We start from the raw sequence: 15,139 nt of genomic DNA, 5'->3' as shown, positions 1-15,139 counted from the left end.
CAGGCTATGGGCAGATGTGTAGGGGAAATTTAGCCTCAGAAGTTTGACATCATAATTAGTAAGATTCCTAAGATCTTCACAGGGGTGGGAGTCTAAGGCCAAGGTGACCCCCATCAGTGCCTTTACTTATTTGCCTCAGAAAATATTAAAATCATATCAGTATTTCAGGCTTTCTATACAAATCCCACCAAATTACCCAGGACCTCATCAACATGACATCTAATCCTTGGCTTTAGGAATGATTCTTCATGAAATTAGCTAGCTTTGGATTTACAAACTTAATATAGAAATATTTACAGACATTTTAAGACCCTTTAAGTTGCTGACAGTCTGGCTGAGAGAAATATCAAATTTACCCAGTACTCAAAAAATTGTCATTGATAACTAACCCAATATTAAGCATTGTGTAGATATGCAAAATGAATAAGCAAAGCTGCTTATTCAACAAAGTCATGGGTTTTTGATTGCTTACTGTTTTAGAAGTGATGTGGATAGATCTGATATATACTGAAAACACATTATGATGGGGTTTTTTATATTTATTTATCAACTTCTTTTGAACTCTCTGGAGTTTTCTGGAGTATAACCATACATTATACTTTATTTCCTCTCTGCTTACTATCAATTCAAGTTTGCTAATTGATTTTCCACTCTATTTTTCTTATCAGGTTAAGCTATTTTATTGATTTTGTTTATCTGGTTCTCCCTTATCATCTGTCCTATTTATCAAATCTCTTTTAACCAAAACCAAAATATTTTGTTGGCTACTATATGATAATGTAGTGTGTGGTAACGTACCCTTCATTTCCACCTATTGTTTCCCTTGCATAGATTTTTTTTTGCTCCTCCACCAAACGAATTGTTATCATTTTGATTTGGCTTTTAAATTATCTCTTTGGTAGTTCTGAAGTTTTAGTATGATATTTTCTTTGCCAGTTAAATTTGAGGGTTTTTTAATGGAAATTCTTAATTTGGACTTGGTCATTATCCTTTTAGTATGATATTTGGAGTTTCTTTTGCTTGATTTTTTATTTTCTTCCTGGAAGACCTATATTTCCTAGATTATCTCTTCAAATTCAAATTTTAAGTTTGATATTCAAGTTCATGTCCTTCCCATCTTATTTGGTGTTTTAAAGGTTTTTTTTCTCCCGTTACTTTTTCTTTTGTCTCTACTCTTGCATTCTAATTCTGCTTTCTCTTTTTTAGAGAATCTACTGTTTTCTGAAAAGAATGAAAAATGTCTTCTGTTCTAAAGTCTTTATTATTTAGCTAGACTTGCTGATTTATGTGCTTATCACTTCGATATTTTTTTTCACTTGACTTGGTCTGATTTGCAGACTTCAAACTTCCCAAGAAACAGGCATTCTCTTGGGATTATAATAGAGGGGTAAACTCCAATAGTCTATGCTTAAAATCACAATAGCCACAAGGGTCACAAGGCCATCCTAGGCCATTTTTTAGCTTGTGAACAGAAGAAAGGGATGGTGGGGTAGCGGGGTGGAGGATGGGGAGAAGAGTATCTAGGAAGAGACTGTGAATTGTAGACTGTAACTAGATATGAACTCTGTCCAATATTATCTTTTACCTAAACATTCCAAATGATGACTGATTTCATTAAGTTATTTTTTTCTCATAATGCAAATAACAATCTAAACATATCTTTTCAACCTATGGGACTAGCAAAACACTAGGAACCTAATAGGTGCTTTAAAAATCCTTACTAATTATCTGATTTGATGAGTATGCAACATTTGTCCATATCCTACAAGTTTTCTTTAAGGGGGTCTATCTAATGACTCAGAGGCCTTAATTTAGATCTCTTAGTATCATCAGTTGTTATTACTAACAATAATAATAATTAATAGTAGTATACAAGGTACCAGTACAACACTGGAGCTAACCCTCTGTTTTTATTCCTCACTCTCACTAAATGACCAGTTCTAAAAGAATCTAGTAATTTTAAGAGTCAGAGAAGGAATAATATGTTCTAAGTATAGGGATAGCCACTGCAAAGGCAAAGAGATGGGAGAATGAATGGGAATTATGATTGAGGAACTGCAGCATCAATTTGTCTACACTGAGAAGTTCTTGAAGAGGAGTATAAGTATAAAAAAAATAGGGTAGAGCAAAAATGTATTAAACATCCCCAATGTGCCAGGTACTATACAAAATTCAGCCTAAAGTCAGAAAGATCTAAATTCAAATTTATCCTCAGAATCTTCCTAGCTGAGTGATCTTGAGCAAGTCACTTAACCTTGTTTGTCTTAGTTTCCTCATCTATTATATGAGTTGGAGAAGGAAATAGCAAAGTTTCCAATATTTTTGCTAAAAACTCCAAATACGGTCACAAAGAGTCAGACACAATGGAAAAAACTCAACAAGAACAGTCAATAAACAGTAGTTTATCAAGTGACATACAAATAATTACTTACCAAGATCATTTGTAACTTGGTAGGTCCCATCTGCAAAAACCCAGAAGAAAATTCCTGCAGCACTTCGGATGACTTCTCCGCCTTTATTTACTCTTCCAGCAATGAATACACCACCATGTGGTGTTTCTATGTAGACATCACAACTTATTGCCAGATCCTTCCTAGGAAAAGAAAAAATATCCATTAATTCCCACCAAAATTATACTTCTCTAAATAGAAATTAAGTGTATTATGTAAACATTTGCTTTTTTATTTATATTGGGTAGGAAAATTGCCGTTTTCTAAAAGTTAATAATATCTAGTAGTTAATTGTATTATTAATAGTAAAAGTTAACATATACAGTTATCCAAGATTATGTGATGATCAACTGTGATGGACTTGGCTCTTTTCTACAATGGGGTGATTCAAGGCAATTCCAATAGATTTCGGGTTGGAAAATGCCATCCATATCCAGAGAGAAAAGTATAGAGACCAAATATGAATCAAAGCATAGCATTTTCACCTTTTTTGTTGTTGTTATTATTTGTTTTTTCTTCATGTCTTTTTCATTTTGTTTTAATTTATCTTCCACTGAATGACAAATATGGAAATATTCAGAATAATTACATGTCTTTAACCCATATTGGATTGTTTGGGGAGGGGGAAAGGGGGAAGGGGAGAGAGGGAAAAATTTTGGAATACAAGGTTTTGCAAGGATGAATGGTGAAAACTACCTTTGCAATACTAAAATGTGTGTGTGTGTGTGTGTGTGTGTGTGTATGTGTGTGTGTGTGTGTACATACATACATTTATCCCTTCCAGATTGTGACTTTCCCCCATCACAGTTTCAATATTTCAATATACTGCAGGTCATCATAAGAAACTAAATGGGAATTTGGGGAGAGTTCTGTAGAAGTTTTGTGGAAGCCAAAGAAGACATCTGAAGACCAGCAGATGACACAGAGTCTATGACTAAATACTTAATACAAATTTTACCATAGGGTACTATAATACCCCATAAAAGAAAAAATTATGATTTCTTTTCTGGTACAAAAGAGTCAAAAAATTTTGTGCGAATTTTTTACTTTGGGAGGGTGCTGTGTTCCTAAGCCCCATTATGTAGAAAGGATGACCTTAAGCACCTTAAGAACTGCAAAATGCTTTATACACATACGCAGGCGCACACGCGCGCGCACGCGTACATACACACGTTGTTTTTGTTATTGGGTCACTGGAAGTATTTACCTCCAAATTTAACCATACTCAAGAGAGAACATACAAATTAACAAAAGACAACTTCTTGTAACTTGGTAGGTTCTATGTGCAAAAACTCAGAAGAAAATTCCTCAGGCGCTTTGGATGACTCCTCCATGAAGCTCTATTCTGAAGCAATGTTATGATAAGGAGGAGACCCTGGATTCTAGGTTAGGAAGCTCTACCATTCAGAAAAAGTTAGAAGTACTTAGGTCCTGATCAAAAACCTGAGGTCTGCTCTGGACAGAATCACCAACAGGAGACTGACTAATGGTAAAGAAGTCTTTGGCCAGAGCATCTCTGAGGAAACAAGGCTTTGACTGGCAGCTAATAGGCTCCTACATCCTAAATTGATAGCTAGTTAGTGCAGCTGATAGAGCACTGGGGCCTGTCTGACTGTGGGCAAGGAATTTAGGTTGTTTGCTTCAGTGTCCTCAACTGTAAAATGGAGATAATAATACCACCTACCCTTGTAAGGTCGTTGTGAGGATCAAATGAGATAACTGTAAAGGACTTAGCACAATGCTTGGCATACAGTAGGCACTATATAAATACTTATTGACTTCTTTTTTCCCTTTTTCCTTATAATCAATATAAACATGAATCTAGTCACTAATTCTCCAAGAATATATTTTTTAAATGATAAAAACTAAAGAGAAGCCAAACTCAAGGTAATTTTATTTTTTTCCTTTGAGCATAGTTGGGGGGGACTATCAGGGCTAAACATTAGTTATACTGTCAGAAGTGATCATTAGATGGGGTGCTTTTGCTTCACTGTTTTTCTCCTTTACAAAGAAGGATTCAATTTTGAAGTGGGAGGTGGGGCAAATGGAATCAGGGATGTCAAAGGTGGGATTGTTAGTAAGAAATGTTGTCAAATGATTAAGACATCAATGAAACTTATCCACCAAAAAGATAATAAGTTTTTAAGTAATATTTAATAATTATAGCTTTCACAATGAATTTTCCTTGGGTTTATTTTATATCATCCAGGAGCAACTGTATGATTCCAATCATTTTATTCAGTTGTGTGACAAAATTATCTCTGAAATTAATTCATATACTATTCAGTGACAAATTCCTCCAAACTGTATGGGCAAGCAAATGACATTTTTATAATGAAATTCTGAGTAAGGTCAGCAAGAAGGCAAGTGGGAACCAGGATTAAGTGGAAGGTTTTGTTTACTCTCAGAATTCCTTTTTACTGAAGATCTTTAATCAGTAGGCAAGTATTCAGTAAGCTCCCATGGTATTAGACACTATGGATAGTTGGGTGCTGGCACTAAAATTATTTTTCACACACTGGAAATGACTATTCTATTCAAAGGAAAATAAAATTAAAGTTGCATCTTGAAACTGAAACTGCAATTAATAAAATCATCTCCCCATTATAAATAGCTAATTGGGGGAAGGGGATAACTTTACTGAAAAGCAGGATGTCCCTGCTTCCACATCTGTAAAATAAGACTAAACTAGATAAACTTTAGGGTACCCTCTAGTTTTATCAAACTATGGCTTTCTACAACTTTGTAACAAAAACAATCTTAGTTTCACAATTACAAGTGCATGTATAAGAATAAAAAATTTTCTCTTTACTACCTAACCTATAAACCTACTGAGAAGAGATCATATTTAATCAATTATGTACTTAATACTCCTACTTCATTCCAGCTACTCAGATAATATTTAAAAGGGCCACAATATAGGAAGCACAATAAACTCATCTTTCTATTTAAATGGAGAGAGATCTTACATTTTTCTTCTACTTCACATATCACAACCCATAAGTGATTCTGGATTCAGCACTTATCAGGAAATTTTATAGATAATGGATGAAATAGAAGAGAGTACAGTTCACTCTTCCACAATCATAATTCCTCTGTAGTGCTGATGAAAGCAAAAGAAAAAATACATATATCAGCCAATAAACTAAGTAAATTTGATACACAGGCTGCAGAGTTCAGATATATGCAACGAAAGGCAATTTTCTAGTTTCCAATCTGATTACAATCAATGATTGCTAACAAGATGGAAAGTTTTACATGGCTTCAGTTAAAGTTATTCAGAGTGCTAAAAATTACTCTGTTGATACTCCATGAAAGCTAAACGAGAGAGGGGGGATAGCCTCCTGAGAAATGAAGCTGTTTTACTTTCTGGTGGCACTATTTCTGTAGTTTTCTTTAAAAAAAAAAAAAAAAAAAAAATGAGGCTTGATTTCACTTAAGTAAAATGGCAAATATCCTACACCTCCTTCTTCATATAACAATTTTTAAAATTGGCTTTCTTTTCTTTACCAGCCTATGTCATCTTAGAAAGTAAGCAACAAAATCAACAATCCTTCCTAAATGGCAAGTTAACAGAAGGGAAATGAGATATGAAAAGAAGAGAGGGTGATAAAAGAAAGAGTATACTGGGGTATAAAATAGTCAATAGCAAAACACTTGAGGAAGGAAAGGAAAAGGAGAATGAGAAAAGAATAAATGGTGGCAGCTAGGTGGTACAGTGGATAGAGCACCAGCTCTGAAATCAGGAGGAACCGAGTTCAAATCTGGTGTCAGACACTTAACACTTCCTAGCTGTGTGACCCTGGGAAAGTCACTTAAGCCCAATTGCCTCAGCAAAAAAAAAAAAAAAAAGAAGAAAAGAAAAGAAAAGAAAAGAATAAATAGGGGAACATATAGTCAACAACAGTAATTCCAAAAAAGATTGAAGCAAGTTTTTATAAATAAGGCTTTATTTCTCAAACATAGAGGAAACTAATTTAAAAAAAAAGCATGTCCCAATTGATAAATGCTCAAAAGATATGATCTATAATGCCCAAAGGGCTATAAATTTATTCATATTCTTTGTCCTAACAATACTACTAATAAGCACGAATACCAAGAGATTTAAAAGGGGGGGAGGGGAGGAAAGGATCTATACATATAAAAATGTTTGTAACAGCTCTCTTCTCAGGGCAAAGACTGGAAATTGAGGGATGTTCATCAGTTGGGGAATAGCTGAATAAACTGTGGTGTATGATTGTCATGGATTATTGTTCTATAGGAAGAAATGAGTAGACTGTTCTTAGGGAAAAAACCTCCATGAACTCAAGCAAAGTGAAATGTACTGTACACAAAAATAAGAGCAACATTCTGGGATGACTAGCTGTAAGTGACTATGCTATTCTCAGCAGTACAATGACTCATGACTACTATGATGAAAAATCCTATCCACACCCAGAGAAGAAATTAATTGTGTCTGAATATAGATCGAATCATACTCTCTTTTTTAAAAACTTTATTTTTCTTGAGGATTTTTTTATTGGGTGGGAGATTTATTTTTCTTTTACAGAAAGGTTTTTGCACAATTTAATATATAATTTCTTAATGGTTGCTGGGGGTAGGAATAAAGGGAGAGGATCTGAAACTCAAAAGGTTTTTTAAAATAACAAATATAAAAAAAGCTTCAAATATAACTGGGGAAAATATTAAATAAATGAAAGATTAAAAAAAGAAAAAAAGACCTTTAAAAAAAAAGAAAGAAATAAAATTAAAAACAGAAACATAAAAAGTTGTTAAGGTTGACAATGAAGAGTCATTGTTAGCTCCTGAGCAGGAAAGTGATATGATGAAAGTAATATTTTAGGAAGAACAATATGACAATAAAACAATGGCTGGAGGTAGAAGAAACTCAAGGCAAGAAGACTATTTAGGGGGATTAAACTGCAATTTGTGCTTCCAGGTTTCTCTCTATATAGAGATATTAGGACATAGATCATGGAATATTAGAACTGGAAGGGACTTTCCATTTTAACTTCTTTATCATTCAGATAAGGAAATTACTATTTCTACTTCAAAAAGCTATAATGTAAAGCTACAGGTTAAATGTTCCTACGTATTTTATAAATGCTATGAACTATAATTAATAAATTGGGGATTTGAAAAAATCTAATAGCCTGCAATTAGATTCTGGGTTCCCCATCTAATACTAAAAGTGAACCGATGATCACTCAAGACTATCACAGAAAAGTCCATAGACTGGGATGATGATCTCTTCCAAAACTATAATTAAATTACTATAGATTTAAATACATTGAAGATAAGCAACTCCTACTTATCAGGTATCTTCCCTGTTCAAAAAAAAATAACACCTGACTGGGATAAAGAAATCTGGATTCTAATTCCAGTCCTACAAACTTAGCTAGTAGTGTTCAACTATTTATCTAACCTCTCTGGGCCTGAATTCTTCATATATAAGAGGAGGAAGCTGGATTAAATGTTCCCTAAGCAACACCATCTTTTGCCTGGACTACTATAGTATCTTCTAGACTAGTCTCCCTTTCAGTGCAATCTTTATAGGTCCTCTAAGCTACAGCTAACCATGTAATTCCTGTGCTCAAAAATCTTCAATAGTTCCATAGGTAACAAGCTTCTTAGCCTGCCATGTACAAAACAATTTTGCTCCAACCCATCTTTCCAGCTGGATTTCATGTTACTTCCTTTTATGCCTTCTATACAGGAACCAAATTTCCTTATCTTATCCTGCCCCCTTCTGCCTCTGTATATTTGAATATTGTACTCTATGGCTAAAATATATTCTCTCAAAGCTTGAAAAAGGAAACAATTCATATGCTATCATTCTCATCTAACATAAAAATGCAATCTTTTCAATAGCAGTGAAATCCTACTCTGATGCTTTCTGATGATGTAGAGGTGATGCTAGATCCTCAAAAGCTAAGGCAGCTTGACCATGAGCTCCAGAAGGACTTATTCGAACTGGGGAAAGCCTCAAAGACAGTGATGAACTACATATCATTCGAGAATTAGCCTAGTCAGTTAGTACATTGATCAGCAACAGCTAGGACTTACATAATAAAGATGTTCCAAAAGTTGGAATGTAGTTTTAAAGCTTTATTATCTTAAAACTGCATTCCAATTTTTGGAATATACTTCATTACCTCATTGATACTCACAAAAATCCTGTGAGGAGCGTGCCCTTAGTGTCAAGGACTAACTGCAGATCACATAGCAAGCTGATTTTCCTGACTCCAGAGACAGCCTGCAATCCATTGTATTACCTAGTGCCACACAAAGTTGGTATTTAATAAACATTTATTAAATAGAAGATTCTGAGAGGATTCTGGGAAAATGGTGGAATAGATTAACAAATTTCAAACTCTTCAGATTTCTCCCACTAATAAACCAAATTTGCACTTCAGGGCAAACACGGACTAGTGAAAAATCAAGCAGAGTTGGGGGTAAAACAGAGGTCCTACTGGTACAACCTGAGAAGGCTGAAGATTGGCCAGTATGAAGTGCAAACATCTTCAGGCTAGCTCCATAGAAATGCCACTGGGGGACCCCTGGGACTAGCTGGGTTTGGTTGGAGCCTCAGTAGGAGCCACAGAAACTTTCACCTCCTGGACAGCTTGCAGAGATGGAGGTCTGAATCTGGGAAGACTGAGGGAGCTGATTAGGAATGCCAGCCCCAACTGGGCTGTGCAGGGATGTGGCCCTGGGTCAGAAGGAACCAGCACACTTGTGAATGGAGAGGCAGTGGGGCAACCTCATGATTAGAGGTGCTTACAATAATATTTCTTTCAAAAAAAAAAAAAAAAGAAACGGCAAAGAGGAAAGAACTCAACCATGGAAACTCAGTACAGGAATAGGAAAGGCCAGCATGCTTCTTCAGAGGATACTGAATGTAAAAACAAATTTCTTCTATTCCAAAGAGTTATGTTAAATGGTTCCCTCAGCCATTCTCAGAGAGAATTTATGGAACAACTCAGAAAAAGAATTTTAAAATCAAATGAGAGGGGGAAGCTAAGAGGCACAGTGGACACAGCACCAGCCCTGAAGTCAGGAGGACTTGAGTTCAAATCTGACCTCAAACACTTAACATTTTCTAGCTGAGTGATGGATGGATAGATGGAAGGAAGGAAGGAAGGAAGGAAGGAAGGGAGAGAGAGAGAGAGAGGGAGAGAGAGAGAGAGAGAGAGAGAGAGAGAGAGAGAGAGAGAGAGAGAGAGAGAGAGAGAGAGAGAGAGAGAGAGAGAGAGAGAAAGAAAGAAAGAAAGAGAGAGAAAGAAAAAGAAAGAAAGAAAGAAAGAAAGAAAGAAAGAAAGAAAGAAAGAAAGAAAGAAAGAAAGAAAGAAAGAAAGAAAGAAAGAAAGAAAGAAAGAAAGAAAGAAAGAAAGAAAAAGAAAATTAAAGCAGAAGAGTTAGCAGGAATGGAAAGAGATATACATAAATACTATAGCAAGGATCAGAAGTAGAATCTATTAGAAAAAAAAAGTAGGGGGGCAGCTAGGTGGTGCAATGGATGGAACACCAGCCTTGAATTCAGGAGGACCCGAGTTCAAATCTGGTCTCAGACACTTAACACTTCCTAGCTTCCTAGCTGTGTGACCCTAGGCAACTCACTTAATCCCAATTGCCTCAGAAAAAAAAAAAAAAAAAAAAAAGATCTTAGACAAAGTCACACTTAAAGATTCAATCAAATAAGAATTATAAGAATTTACATTATATGTCAGCCATACTAATATTGTTTTAGATGCCTGTTTTCATATGGATAAATGCATGTATGTATTTGTGTCTAAATATATGTAGATATGCATGCATGTTGCTCTATGTATGTATGTATACAGATATATGTATGTATGATGGATCTGTGGGTGGGAGTGTGGGTATATATATGTATGTATTTGTGTGTGTGTGTGAGAGAGAGAGAGAGAAAAAGAGAGGTATAGAAGTATATATAATTTCTGATTAACTATAGCCTGCTTAGGGAAGTGGGAGGGAGGGGGAGTTAAAAGGAAAGAAAGAATAAAGTTTAAAAGTGCACAGCAAAGAACAAAAGAATAATCTCTAAGGAAGCAAAAAAAAAAAAAAAAAAGATGGACACATGACTATAATTCCTTTCTTCTATTACTATATATCCTTTCTTGAACTGGCCATTTACTGTTATATATTCTGAATCCTCCCTGATGTTCTGTTGGGTATGTGACAATGTTTGTTTTGTTTTCCTTTTGCTTTTCTTTTTTCTATTCTGTTTTTTTAAATACATTTTTTTAAAAAAATTAAATAGAAGATTCCTCTCAGTTACAACATTATGAGTTCAAATAGTAGGTATTTAATTAATCTTTTTCAGTTGTCCAGAAAAAACCAAGTGTCAGACAATGCTATAAAATCTTTATTAAAAAGAGCTTGTGTATTTGGATAAAATTAGTGGCCTTAAATTTAATTCCCTTTCTAGGCTGGGAAAAGTAGCTTGCTTTTAATTCACTGTTTTAGAAATTTACGTTATTTTGTTAGTAAAACTCATAACTTACTTCAAAGGCATAGTTATTTATTCCCAGTATTTAGCACAATCCTTGGCACAAAATCAGTACTCAATAAATATGTTCCTTGGCTGCCTAACTGACTGACTGATAGACGTGTTATTGGTGTAAGGCAGAGGGCTTGGTACTAGAGACACGAAAATAAAAAAATGTTATTCGCCTCAAAGAGCTTAAAATTCCAGAAAGGCTGAGTATGAATGTGTGCTTATCAAAATCCAAAAGAGAATCATCCTAACCTTTCATCTGGAAAGTCCATGACCACAGAGGAACAAATGCTGATGTCAGAGTTTTAACCTATATTTCCTCAGATTTTATGTTACATCTCTCTAATTTGATATTGCAAAAGATAGAGAAAACAATGCCATCAGTTTGATGGCTAAAGTTCCAACTGTAAAAGCCACTTTTGCCTCTTACTAATGCCACCTACTGGACAAGAACGATAATTCACTTTAAATTCCACAACATGAATTATCAGTACAATCCTAAAATTCATCCAGCAGGTGGCAATCTAAGACTAACAGCTACAAAACATGATTTACAGACTACTATCAAATGAATCAGAAGTTATTTCATTCTAGGATTCATTAACCCAAATTCTCTTTGTAGAAGTTTAACTTTCATTGATTTCCGTGGATTATCACACTCAAGTTCGTTTTCACTTGAGTCAAAATGCTTCTACAATACTGAACTGAACAATTAGCAGAAATGGCACAATTCTCTTCCTCTTCAAAAAGAAGGAATTTGCAATTTTGTCAGACAATCAGAGGGGAGAGCTCCTATCTTTGAGACTGTCTCATTTAACTTCCTCATTTCATACATGAGGAAACCGAAGTCCAGATAGAGAAGAACACAACTCTATTAAATAGATAATTAGAAACCATTGCGCAGTAACACAAGACTAACTGTTAGAACTGCCTCAATATGGACCACAGAGATAGCAAGGCCATTAGTTGTAGTACCAATGTACTTACCAGTTATAATCCCCTATAACACTGATGGTCTGATCTGCATCAGCAGCCCAAGTGATAGGTCGCTGAGTGAGCACTTGACGTAAGGTGAAGGCATGGTCCCCCTCTTGCTCGGCATTGGTGAAGTACTCAAAAACTCCTGTCTGATCAGCAAAATTTGGAGCTTCACTAAAAGGTGGATTACCTGTTTTGAAAATAAGTCATCATTTCATGTATATTAAATATTTTGGATTTATATTTCTAGTCATCCACAGAGCAAATTTTTAAAAATCTTTCAATTAAAATAAATGTTATACACATACACATGCATATAATTACATGTGTGTACATGTAACCCTGTGTATACACACATACAAACTGACCAGGGCTTAAAATTTCATATTAACAAGGAGCTAGCTATTATTATCTTCTATGTAATAAATTAAATATATTAAATTCTATATAATAATTTAAACCTATTTTTTTTGAAATCACATATTCTTTGCCTTTACTAGGAAACAATCACTGCAATTTAATTTTAATGTCTTTTCAATGCACTTCTCAGTCTTTTCTCTAGCTTTTATTATAATATGTATAGAAGGAACCTAAAGAACCTAAAACAGCTAGAATTTAGATATTTTTCCTCCATTTTTGAAAATGAATATAACATAGTTTTTTTGTCTCAAGTTCGACCTGTATTGGGACATCCACAAGCCTCTCTTTACTGTTAAATAAGAGCCTCTCATACTTGCTGAAGGCAACAGAAAGCAGTTTTAACAATATCTCACATTTATTTATAAGGAAATTTATCTGAGTCCCATAACTATCTGAGAAGATGGTTTCAAGGATTACCTTTGAATTCTAACTTTCATAGCTTTAATAGCTAATTAATAATAGCCTAAGTTTTAGGTCTCAGCATAACCTCATAGCTTCAGAGATGAAAAGCAGCCTCTGGCACAGCAGAATTCTACAACATTAGTAGCTCAGATCTCACAGACTCATTGATAATCCATGGAAATCAATGAAAGTTAAACTTCTACAAAGAGAATTTGGGTTAATGAATTCTTCCAAAGAGATACAAAGCCACTTTTTAGAAAGCTAACTTAGCCAAACTACTTCTAAGGGTGTTTTCAATAGGCAACCACTAAGCTTTACTGAACATTTGTGGACATTATGGCTGGGCTTCTATTATGATACATCTTGATACAAACCATTTTGCAACTAGGGACACCCTGGATTTGAGTCCTGATAGCCTCACATCAGCAATGAGGTGCCCAATTTCAGTAGCATTTAGACTCTTCATTCACAAGCATCCCATACATCCAAATCTTGACTTTCCTACTTCCACAGTATTCTCCTATGAATCCTTTATCTATATTCACCTGACTAATACTTGTATTGGAGCCCTCATCACCTCTAGCCTGAATTATTACAATATTCTTCTATTTAATCTCTCTGATTTCTGTCTCCCTGAAATCAATCCACTATCCATTCAAGTCATCTTTATGTGACCGTATCACATCCCTGTTCAATACATTCCAGTGGCTCCCTATTATCTTCAGCATCAAATATAAAATCTAAAGTTTCTTTCCTGTAGAGGGCCACAGATAGACATTATCAGCAGGTTTTCTCCAGGGTGAAGGGTCTTACACCCTACCCGGAGTTCTTCCACTATCTGCGGTCCTTTACACTTTCCTCTCTTGCCCATTTTCTTATACTTTATACCCCTCTTAAAACTCCTATTTAACAGCCTTTTTAAACTCCTCAAATAAACAGCCTATTAGCTGGTTTTCCATATCCTTCCTATCTATGTGTCTCTGAATTAGCCATTCCCTTATACCTGTTATGGTCTCCTTTTTACCTCTGTCCCTTAGTTTCCCCAAGTTTTCACTCAGTTAAAGCCCACCTAGGACAGAAAACATCTCTTAATCCTTCCAGCATTGTTTTGTTCTCCCCTTTCAGATAAACTACTATCTACAATTTGGACATCTTGTACATGTTTGAAGATAGAATCTATTTTTCATTTTATCATTCTGTCCTCAGCATTCTGAGAACAATGCCTGGCACATTAATAAATTCTTTTTGATTGATTTATTGCCAGTGACAGTCAGCAAGTCTCATAAGATTCCCTTGCCATAAAACTCATGAATCATTTACTTAAACATCTATTCAAAGCTAAGATTGGATGTCTTCAATAAAGCTAACTTTACTCTTTCAGAGAGATTTTTTTAGAAATAACCTAGAGGATTAATGCATTTATGATTGAGATTTTATACTGACTTCACAATGAAAACAAACTGATGTACAGCCCGATCTAATTCTAAAATTAAAGACCATATTAAATTACTTAAAAAAAAAAAAAAAAAAAAAAAAAAAAAAAACACTTACGAATGTTGAAATCATCTTTATAGCTTTTTGGAAATGGTTGTGACTCCGGAGGAATAGGATAACTACCCTTCTGACCTGTAGTGATAGTTGTTAAAGTATATACTTCATCCAGACCCAATTTTAATGTGACTGTACCATTATTAATCTGAAAGGAAAAGGGAAAACAATGGTTAAATCCAAAGAGGGCTCCTATCTGGACAGGCTTAAATCACAAGACTTCAGCTGTCACTAGAAGAACTTCAGATATTACTTCCTAAGTCCTTGTGAGAATCAAACTTGACAAGTAAGGAAGAAAGTGAAGGTCATGAGAGAAGTGACTTGGCCAAAGTCAAACTAAGATGTTAGGCAAACTCTGGTATGTGTTTTTTCTGTACAAAACTCTCTGTGTGTGTATGTGTGTGTCCATATATACATATAAAATATATATACACACATACATATACATGGAGACAGAGAGAATAAGAGAAAGAAAGAGACAGACAGACCATACACAGACACACACACAAGGAAGGATACATGCATATAAACACATATTATACATAGAGAGGAAAGAAAGGGAAAGAGAGAGGATAAAGAAAAAAGAAAGAGACACAAGGATACATATAAACACATATATACAAATAAATATACAGATAGATCTATATATTTAGATGTTCTCTCTCTCCTTTCCTGTCTCCCTCTTTCTCAGTATGTTGTCTGTTCCTCCCTTCTTTTATCTCGCCTTCCCCCCTCACCTTCTTTTCCTGTTCTTCTCTCTCATCCTTACTCCTTTCTGCCTCTCTCTCTCACATACACACACAAACTCCCCTCCTCCTCT

The 15,139-nt window shown here is 34.9% G+C and overlaps 1 protein-coding gene across 2 annotated transcripts in view; it reads right to left on the bottom strand.

Moving 5' to 3' along the window:
• GALC (galactosylceramidase) overlaps positions 1–15,139 on the bottom strand; it is a 63,126-nt gene that overhangs the window by 3,798 nt on the left and 44,189 nt on the right. For both annotated transcript variants that reach the window (XM_074289816.1, XM_074289817.1), the window contains exons 13-15: positions 14,323–14,467; positions 11,959–12,139; positions 2,433–2,593 (exon numbers count right to left, since the gene is read on the bottom strand). In XM_074289816.1, coding sequence (XP_074145917.1) covers positions 2,433–2,593; positions 11,959–12,139; positions 14,323–14,467 — 487 coding nt within the window. The remainder of the gene's footprint in view (positions 1–2,432; positions 2,594–11,958; positions 12,140–14,322; positions 14,468–15,139) is intronic.

This window comes from Sminthopsis crassicaudata, chromosome 2, assembly GCF_048593235.1.
Source record: "Sminthopsis crassicaudata isolate SCR6 chromosome 2, ASM4859323v1, whole genome shotgun sequence".
Taxonomy (NCBI): Eukaryota; Metazoa; Chordata; class Mammalia; order Dasyuromorphia; family Dasyuridae; genus Sminthopsis; species Sminthopsis crassicaudata.
The sequence above is the reverse complement of the archived record's forward strand: the minus strand, read 5'-3'. Positions and strand labels throughout refer to the sequence as shown.